The following is an 8,144-nucleotide window of genomic DNA, read 5'->3' on the forward strand; positions in this document are numbered from 1 at the left end:
ACGGCCATACTGATCTGTCACCTGACATACACGACCATACTGAGGTGTCCCCTGACATACACGGCCATACTGATCTGTCACCTGACATACCCGGCCATACTGAGGTATCCCCTGACATTTACGGCCATACTGAGGTGTCCCCTGACATACACGGCCATACTGAGGTGTCCCCTGACATTTACGGCCATACTGAGGTGATCCCTGACATACACGGCCATACTGAAGTGATCCCTGACATACACGGCCATACTGATCTGTCACCTGACATACACGACCATACTGAGGTGTCCCCTGACATTTACGGCCATACTGAGGTGTCCCCTGACATACACGGCCATACTGAGGTATCCCCTGACATACACGGCCATACTGAGGTATCCCCTGACATACTCGGCCATACTGATCTGTCACCTGACATACACGACCATACTGAGGTGATCCCTGACATACACGGCCATACTGAGGTGTCCCCTGACATACCCGGCCATACTGAGGTGTCCCCTGACATACACGGCCATACTGAGGTGATCCCTGACATACTCGGCCATACTGAGGTGTCCACTGACATATACGGCCATACTGAGGTGATCCCTGACATACACGACCATACTGAGGTGATCCCTGACATACACGGCCATACTGAGGTGTCCCCTGACATACACGGCCATACTGAGGTGTCCCCTGACATACACGGCCATACTGATCTGTCACCTGACATACACGGCCATACTGAGGTGATCCCTGACATACACGGCCATACTGAGGTGTCCCCTGACATACACGGCCATACTGAGGTGTCCACTGACATACACGGCCATACTGAGGTGTCCCCTGACATGCACGGCCATACTGAGGTGATCCCTGACATACACGGCCATACTGAGGTGTCCCCTGACATACACGGCCATACTGAGGTGTCCCCTGACATACACGGCCATACTGAGGTGATCCCTGACATACACGGCCATACTGAGGTGATCCCTGACATACACGGCCATACTGAGGTGTCCCCTGACATACACGGCCATACTGAGGTGATCCCTGACATACACGGCCATACTGAGGTGTCCCCTGACATACACGGCCATACTGAGGTGTCCCCTGACATACACGGCCATACTGAGGTGATCCCTGACATACACGACCATACTGAGGTGATCCTTGACATACACGGCCATACTGAGGTGTCCCCTGACATACACGACCATACTGAGGTGTCCCCTGACATACACGGCCATACTGAGGTGTCCACTGACATACACGGCCATACTGAGGTGTCCCCTGACATACACGGCCATACTGAAGTGATCCCTGACATACTCGGCCATACTGAGGTGTCCCCTGACATACACGGCCATACTGAAGTGATCCCTGACATACTCGGCCATACTGAAGTGATCCCTGACATACTCGGCCATACTGAAGTGTCCCCTGACATACTCGGCCATACTTAAGTGATCCCTGACATACTCGGCCATACTGAGGTGTCCCCTGACATACTCGGCCATACTGAAGTGTCCCCTGACATACTCGGCCATACTGAAGTGATCCCTGACATACACGGCCATACTGAGGTGTCCCCTGACATACACGGCCATTCTGAGGTGTCCCCTGACATACACGGCCATACTGAAGTGATCCCTGAATACTCGACCTTACTGATCATTCCTCTGACACACGACAATAGACGACCATATACACAAGTATTATACTAGTGACATTCTTCTCAAATCGGTTCAAGTGATGTTCCTTTATTTTAAACAGATGCAGTTCGTGGACAGTAATTCGGCTATAGTCCTGTTCTTTTTCCCGCGACTGATGTTTGGGCATTTTCATGATGCCCTTGTGAAGAGTCGGGACGCTATAAGCAGCCGTTCTGGAGTGGTTGAAGCATTATCTTACAAGGTATTCCAAACACGACCCCTCTGGTACATCTACTGTTTACAGATCTTTTGTATTGGTAAACCTTCCAGATTGTTGGTATATGTAAACCCTTGTAGTCCGGATTCCTTGTATAGACAGCCCTGAAATGATTCACGATTGTTACACTTTCAATAAATTAAACATTACACAATAAATAACAAAATGATCACTGCATTCTGTTTTTGCCCTTTTACAAAATCAGATCATTAGGGTGCCTTTTTATTGAATATCAGAGTGATAAAAAAATCCTACACAGGCCAGAGTAGGAATGAGTAAACATAATAGGTAGTTTTTGGAACATTTTTGTGTAAAAGAAATAACTACGATTTCAGGCCTATCAAATACTGATGGAATATAGTGAATTTAAAATAAAAGATACCTACATATCTACGAGTAAAAACGTTAAAACAGTTGAAGAAATTCAAACTTCAAACGAAACTATATGACAATACCGAATGTGATAATTCCAGCTAAGATTAGAAGCTGATTACCAGCAAAAGACAACAGCGAGGAGAGTTAGTTCAAAAGTTGAATAAAATCAGCAAATTATTTTTGGGCTTGAAAAAAAAACCCCAAAAAACATGTATTCTACCACAATACGCTGTGTTATTCCACTCTCAAGCCATTGTATAAATGTGCCGACTGTTGGATATATAGAGGTTCCCCAAACGAGTGGAGATTGTTTATCATTTTTATCCAACTCGAGTTAGTTAATTTTCGAATTTTGAAAAGACACGAGCCTTAGAAAACTAACTAACGAGAGTTGGATAAAATAATAAACAATCGTCACGAGTAGGGGAACTTGTTTATCCCATAACTTCTTTACTTACAAATGTAAGCTTGTCAAGTTCAAATTCTCCCAACGTAGCAACTTAATTCCGTAAACCAAATCACTATAAAAATAATCAAAATAAAGGCTTTTTATGAACGAAAGCTTATCCTATTTTAGATGCACGACTCATATCTTCGGTACTTTATTTGTAAATGATATACTTTTACAAAACGAAATATTAGTTTGACAATCCTTGTGTCTGTGCGATTTATTGATAGGTAACTTTTTTAATTATTCCGCTCAAATAAACATCGAAGACGACACCGTCATCGCGAAGTCAAACGTCACCGCTGAATATTAGACTAATCATTGTCAGATTCAATTATCGGTCCTTCTTGGATTTCGTAGGTATGCTACTACTGGTTATTGTGATGTTCAATTTTCATTCTGAGATTTATTCATTCAAGACACTGTGCATTTCAACAAACATTTCGGAAACCGAGCTGGAGTGCTGAGCAATATGTATTTCACGTTTGTCAGTGTGTTTACACGAAATCTCATCAGTTTACTGACATGAGACAAATGTTCAAAAATGATTTTTACATTTTTGTGTTTGGGATATATATATTCGTTATAAAGGTAAGTGGAATGATAAGAAAGTGTTTATTCGTTGATTTTTTTTTGCTGTTGGTACAATATCCGTACCGAATGACATCGAACTATATTTACATTCTGTGTTGCATTTGCCTATATGTCGTTAGTAAACCAAATTGTATTCATGAGCCTGTATACTACCATTTGGTAACAGTTCAATGCGTAAATGAGGGAAGCTCTATGACCTACGTTAGATGCCGCGACCCGTTTCATTCAAATGACTACGATTAGAGACAGCGATTTAACCATTTTGTGTTACATTTGTTCATTTTTTTGATAATTCATACTTTGCTATCGGGGTCCACTAGTACTGCATATAGAGATTCAAGGGTGGGGGTGGGGGTCAATTTTGGTTAGCTAGGCGTTTAATCGATGCAATATCTCGCTTCCGTGCGTCGTCTATTTTACCAACAACCAGTTATGCTAATGTTGACCGAAGACGAATGAACAAAACGTGTCCATGTTGATCTTTTGAAGACAGACGACAACAAAACAAAAACAAAAACAGAATAAGTGAGAGTAGTAAAAATAGTCCATGATCAAAGGCCAGAGGTTAGCCAATCAGATTTGTTGGGGGTCACAAATGACCAATCGGAGGCTTAGAAAGTAGTTACACACTGGGGTGTGCAAGCGTAGTTATGGGATATACATGTATATATGTTATATTCCACCAGAATATGACCTTCTAGTCTTCCAGACCTTACAGCGTATTGTGGTAGAAAATGAGATATTCAATAATGTCTAAAACATAATTACTGAAATAATAACAGAAAGAATTAAAACGTTTCCGCACACAGCAAATGCTTTTGTAAACTGTTATTCAAGATGTAGTTTGCGAACTAAATGTTTAGATCAGGGAACGGCTCCCAATCAAAAAGATTGGAAATGGATTAAAATAATTAGCGAAATTTGGTTGGGTATTAGGTTTATTCGATGGATTAAAATCACATACACCACTTCTTACAGTCAAATAAATATTAACAAAAGCATTTCTTTCAAATCTCATTAAACTCAGTAAAACTAGGCTGTCCTCTCCTACCTCTCCTGTCCTCTCCTACCTCTCCTGTCCTCTCCTACCTCTCCTACCTCTCCTGTCCTCTCCTACCTCTCCTACCTCTCCTGTCCTCTCCTACCTCTCCTACCTCTCCTGTCCTCTCCTACCTCTCCTACCTCTCCTGTCCTCTCCTACCTCTCCTGTCCTCTCCTACCTCTCCTGTTCTCTCCTGTCCTCTCCTACCTCTCCTACCTCTCCTACCTCTCCTGTCCTCTCCTACCTCTCCTGTCCTCTCCTACCTCTCCTGTCCTCTCCTGTCCTCTCCTACCTCTCCTGTCCTCTCCTCCCTCTCCTGTCCTCTCCTGTCCTCTCCTACCTCTCCTGTCCTCTCCTACCTCTCCTACCTCTCCTACCTCTCCTACCTCTCCTACCTCTCCTACCTCTCCTGTCCTCTCCTACCTCTCCTCCTCTCCTACCTCTCCTACCTCTCCTACCTCTCCTGTCCTCTCCTACCTCTCCTACCTCTCCTACCTCTCCTACCTCTCTACCTCTCCTACCTCATCCAACCTCCCCCTCCTCCTGTTCCCACCTCTCCTCCCCCCTTCCTTTCCTCTCCTACCTCTCCTCCTCTTACCTCCCCTCCCCCCCCCTCCCCTCCTCTCCTGTCCTCTCCTACCTCTCCTGTTCTCTCCTGTCCTCTCCTACCTTCCCCCTCTCCTCCCTCCTACCTCCCTCCCTCCCTTCCTCCCCACCCCCCCTGTCCTCTCCTACCCCCTTTCTCCCTTTCCCCCCCCCTCCCCCCCCTACCTCCCCTCCCCCCTTTCCTCTCCTACCTCTCCAAAAAAAAAACCCCCCCTTCCTCTCCTACCTCTCCTGTCCTCTCCTGTCCTCTCCTGTCCTCTCCTGTCCTCTCCTACCCTTTTTCCTTCCTCTTCCCCTTTTCCCCTCTCCCCCTCCCCTTTCCCTCCCTTCCCTCTCCTACCTCTCCTTTCCTCCCTCCTTTTCCCCCCCTCCCCTTCCCTCTCCCCTCCCTTTTCCCTCCCTTTTCCCTCTCCTCCCCTTTCCCTCTCCTACCTCTCCTTTCCTTCCCCTTTTCCCCCCCTTTTTTCCTCTTTTTCCCTTCCTTCCCCCTCCTACCCTCTCCTGTCCTCTCCTACCTCTCCTGTCCTCTCCTGCCCCTCTCCTACCTCTCCTGTCCTCTCTCCTTCCTTCCTCCTCCTCTCCCTTTCTCCTCTTTTCCTCTCCTCCCCCCCTTTCCCTTTCCCTCCTACCTCCCCTTTTCCCCCCCCCCCCCCCCTTCCTTTCTTCTCCCTGTCCCCCCTTCCTTTCCCTCTTCCTTTCTCTCTCCTTCCTCCTCCTCCCCCCCTTTTCCCCTTCCTCCTCTCCTCCTCCCCTTCTCTCCTACCTCTCCTGTCCCTCGTCCTCCCCCCCCTCCTTTTCCCCCTTCCTCCCTCCCCGCTTTTTCCCCTCCCTTTCCTCTTCCCCCCTCTCCTTCCCCTCCTACCTTCTCCTACCGTCTCCTTTTCCTCTCCCTCCCTCTCCTTTCCTCCCTCTCCTCCCTTTCTCCTCCTTACTCTCCTGTCCTCTCCTACCTCTCCTGTCCTCTCCTACCTCTCCTACCTCTCCGTCCTCTCCTACCTCTCCTGTCCTCTCCTACCTCCTATCTCCTCCTCTCCTCATCCTGTCCTCTCTTCCTCACTCGTCTGTCCTCTCCTGTCCTCTCCTGTCCTCTCCTACCTCTCCTGTCCTCTCCTGTCCTCTCCTGTCCTCTCCTACCTCTCCTGTCCTCTCCTACCTCTCCTGTCCTCTCCTACCTCTCCTGTCCTCTCCTACCTCTCCTGTCCTCTTCTACCTCTCCTGTCCTCTCCTACCTCTCCTGTCCTCTCCTACCTCTCCTGTCCTCTCCTACCTCTCCTGTCCTCTCATGTCCTCTCCTACCTCTCCTGTCCTCTCCTACCACTCCTGTCCTCTCCTACCTCTAACCGATATTTTACAAGCTGACCATTTAGCTCATTCAATAAAAACATAACAGGTATACTTATACAGTGTTTGTGAAATGAAAACATTGAGGCCAAAACAGATATGCTTGTGGATTACTACCAATCATTTATAGAGACAGAAAACGAGTTTAACAAAACTTTTAAATCAAGTAGCAAGTATGAAAAAGATTCAAAAATTATCAGAAAACAAAAGGAATGTTTATTGGTATCTGGAATCAAAGACCACAAGATATAATTAAAGTGTTCGGAATAATTCATGAGTGGAACATTTACCAAGACTAGATACACTGTAAAGGAAGCAAATGTACATAAAATCTAATGCCAATGACACTAATCATACTCTGTAAGGAAAAGACTAATTATTTAATCTCTGATATTGTCGACAATCATATACATGTAATATATCAATTGCTCAGACACTGATACCTTCTTAGCACAATCAGCCACTTAACAAATCTTATATTCCTTTCTTTAGAAATGTGGTCGATTTGATTTCGTGCAAATTTAGTAATTTAAAATCCGTAGATAGGAGTTAGAATAAATTCAGTTAAAAAATAATGCCATAGGTAAACAACAAATAATAAATTCTACAAAACTGAATATTCTAATACTAAACTCTTTTTTCTAAGTCTGGAATTCATTGAAAACCATTTTTGATACATAATCCCCATGTAGACCTGTATTGATGAGCTGTAAAGCTTAAAGTCAATTAAATGAATGAATATAGTAATGAAGTTATTAATGATTTTGTATGACGCTTTTGTTTTACATTAGAAGAGTGTTGTATTATTGAAGATTTATATTGTTTTTAACGCAAGTTGTGAAACTGAAGTTTATGCGAAATAGAATGGCATTGATATGATTTAAACAAGTAATATGTTAAAGTTTGTTATTTTAAATAGATATAATGTGTACATGCAAGAGAAAATCTGGAAGACTTTAAATTGTCAAGATTCATGGATATGTGAGGGAAAAGCGTAACGCTAAAATGATTCATTACTGTTGTAAATCTAAGGAAGGATTTCAGGCCTTGTCGAGGGAATACAATAGCGAAAACACAATAGAAAATAAAGATATTTCCATATACGACAGCAGACTATGCTAGTAGAATGCAACAACTCTAGATTACAAAGTAAAACACAAACGTGCCAGTTTCTCTAATGTGAGGAGATCAAGTATATATTGTAATGATATTTGGGATAGATTTTCTACATACTGCTGTTATTCTGACCTAAACTATTTTTCAAATGTCAACCTTGTATATGTTGAGCTTATTTCTTCTGATACAGATCCTTGTATACCCAGACACACTTTTAAACGGAACTTTCCAAGACAATCGTCAAGGTATTTGTGTCATCAGCTTCGACACTTCGACGGAAGCACACGAGTGGCTTAGTACAGATCAACTGGTTACCATGAGAGACAGGTGGTCATACGGCAGAGAGGTCAACGTGGTGCTGGTCAACTTAGCTCTATCTAGACACTACCCATTTTCACTTTGTAAGTTATAAGAATCACATTATTTATATCAATACCAATTCCGACTGTTTAATGATATCATGAGTTTTATACGTATCAAGCGTTACGTACTATTAATTTCATGTTATAAAGTGTTAGAAGTAACGAAACTGCAATTATTTGTCTCTAAGTAATGTATTATATGTGTTTGTATTCGTTTTATCAAAGTAAGTTGTAGTTATTGAAAAGATATGACTAGTCAAAGTGACATCTACATTAGCAAGGACATAATAGTTTCGACATTAATTGTAACCCAGTCAAAAATCGAGATAATGAAGACGAA

General features: G+C 43.7%; 1 protein-coding gene across 1 annotated transcript; it reads left to right on the forward strand.

Moving 5' to 3' along the window:
- Positions 1-1,617: 1,617 nt before the first annotated feature.
- Positions 1,618-7,854, forward strand: LOC117341158. The gene is made up of 2 exons (XM_033903007.1): positions 1,618-1,905; positions 7,633-7,854. Exons 1-2 carry the CDS (start codon positions 1,744-1,746, stop codon positions 7,852-7,854), a joined length of 384 nt encoding a protein of 127 aa, XP_033758898.1. The 5' UTR covers positions 1,618-1,743.
- Positions 7,855-8,144: the final 290 nt, after the last annotated feature.

This window comes from Pecten maximus, chromosome 2, assembly GCF_902652985.1.
Source record: "Pecten maximus chromosome 2, xPecMax1.1, whole genome shotgun sequence".
NCBI classification, from domain to species: domain Eukaryota; kingdom Metazoa; phylum Mollusca; class Bivalvia; order Pectinida; family Pectinidae; genus Pecten; species Pecten maximus.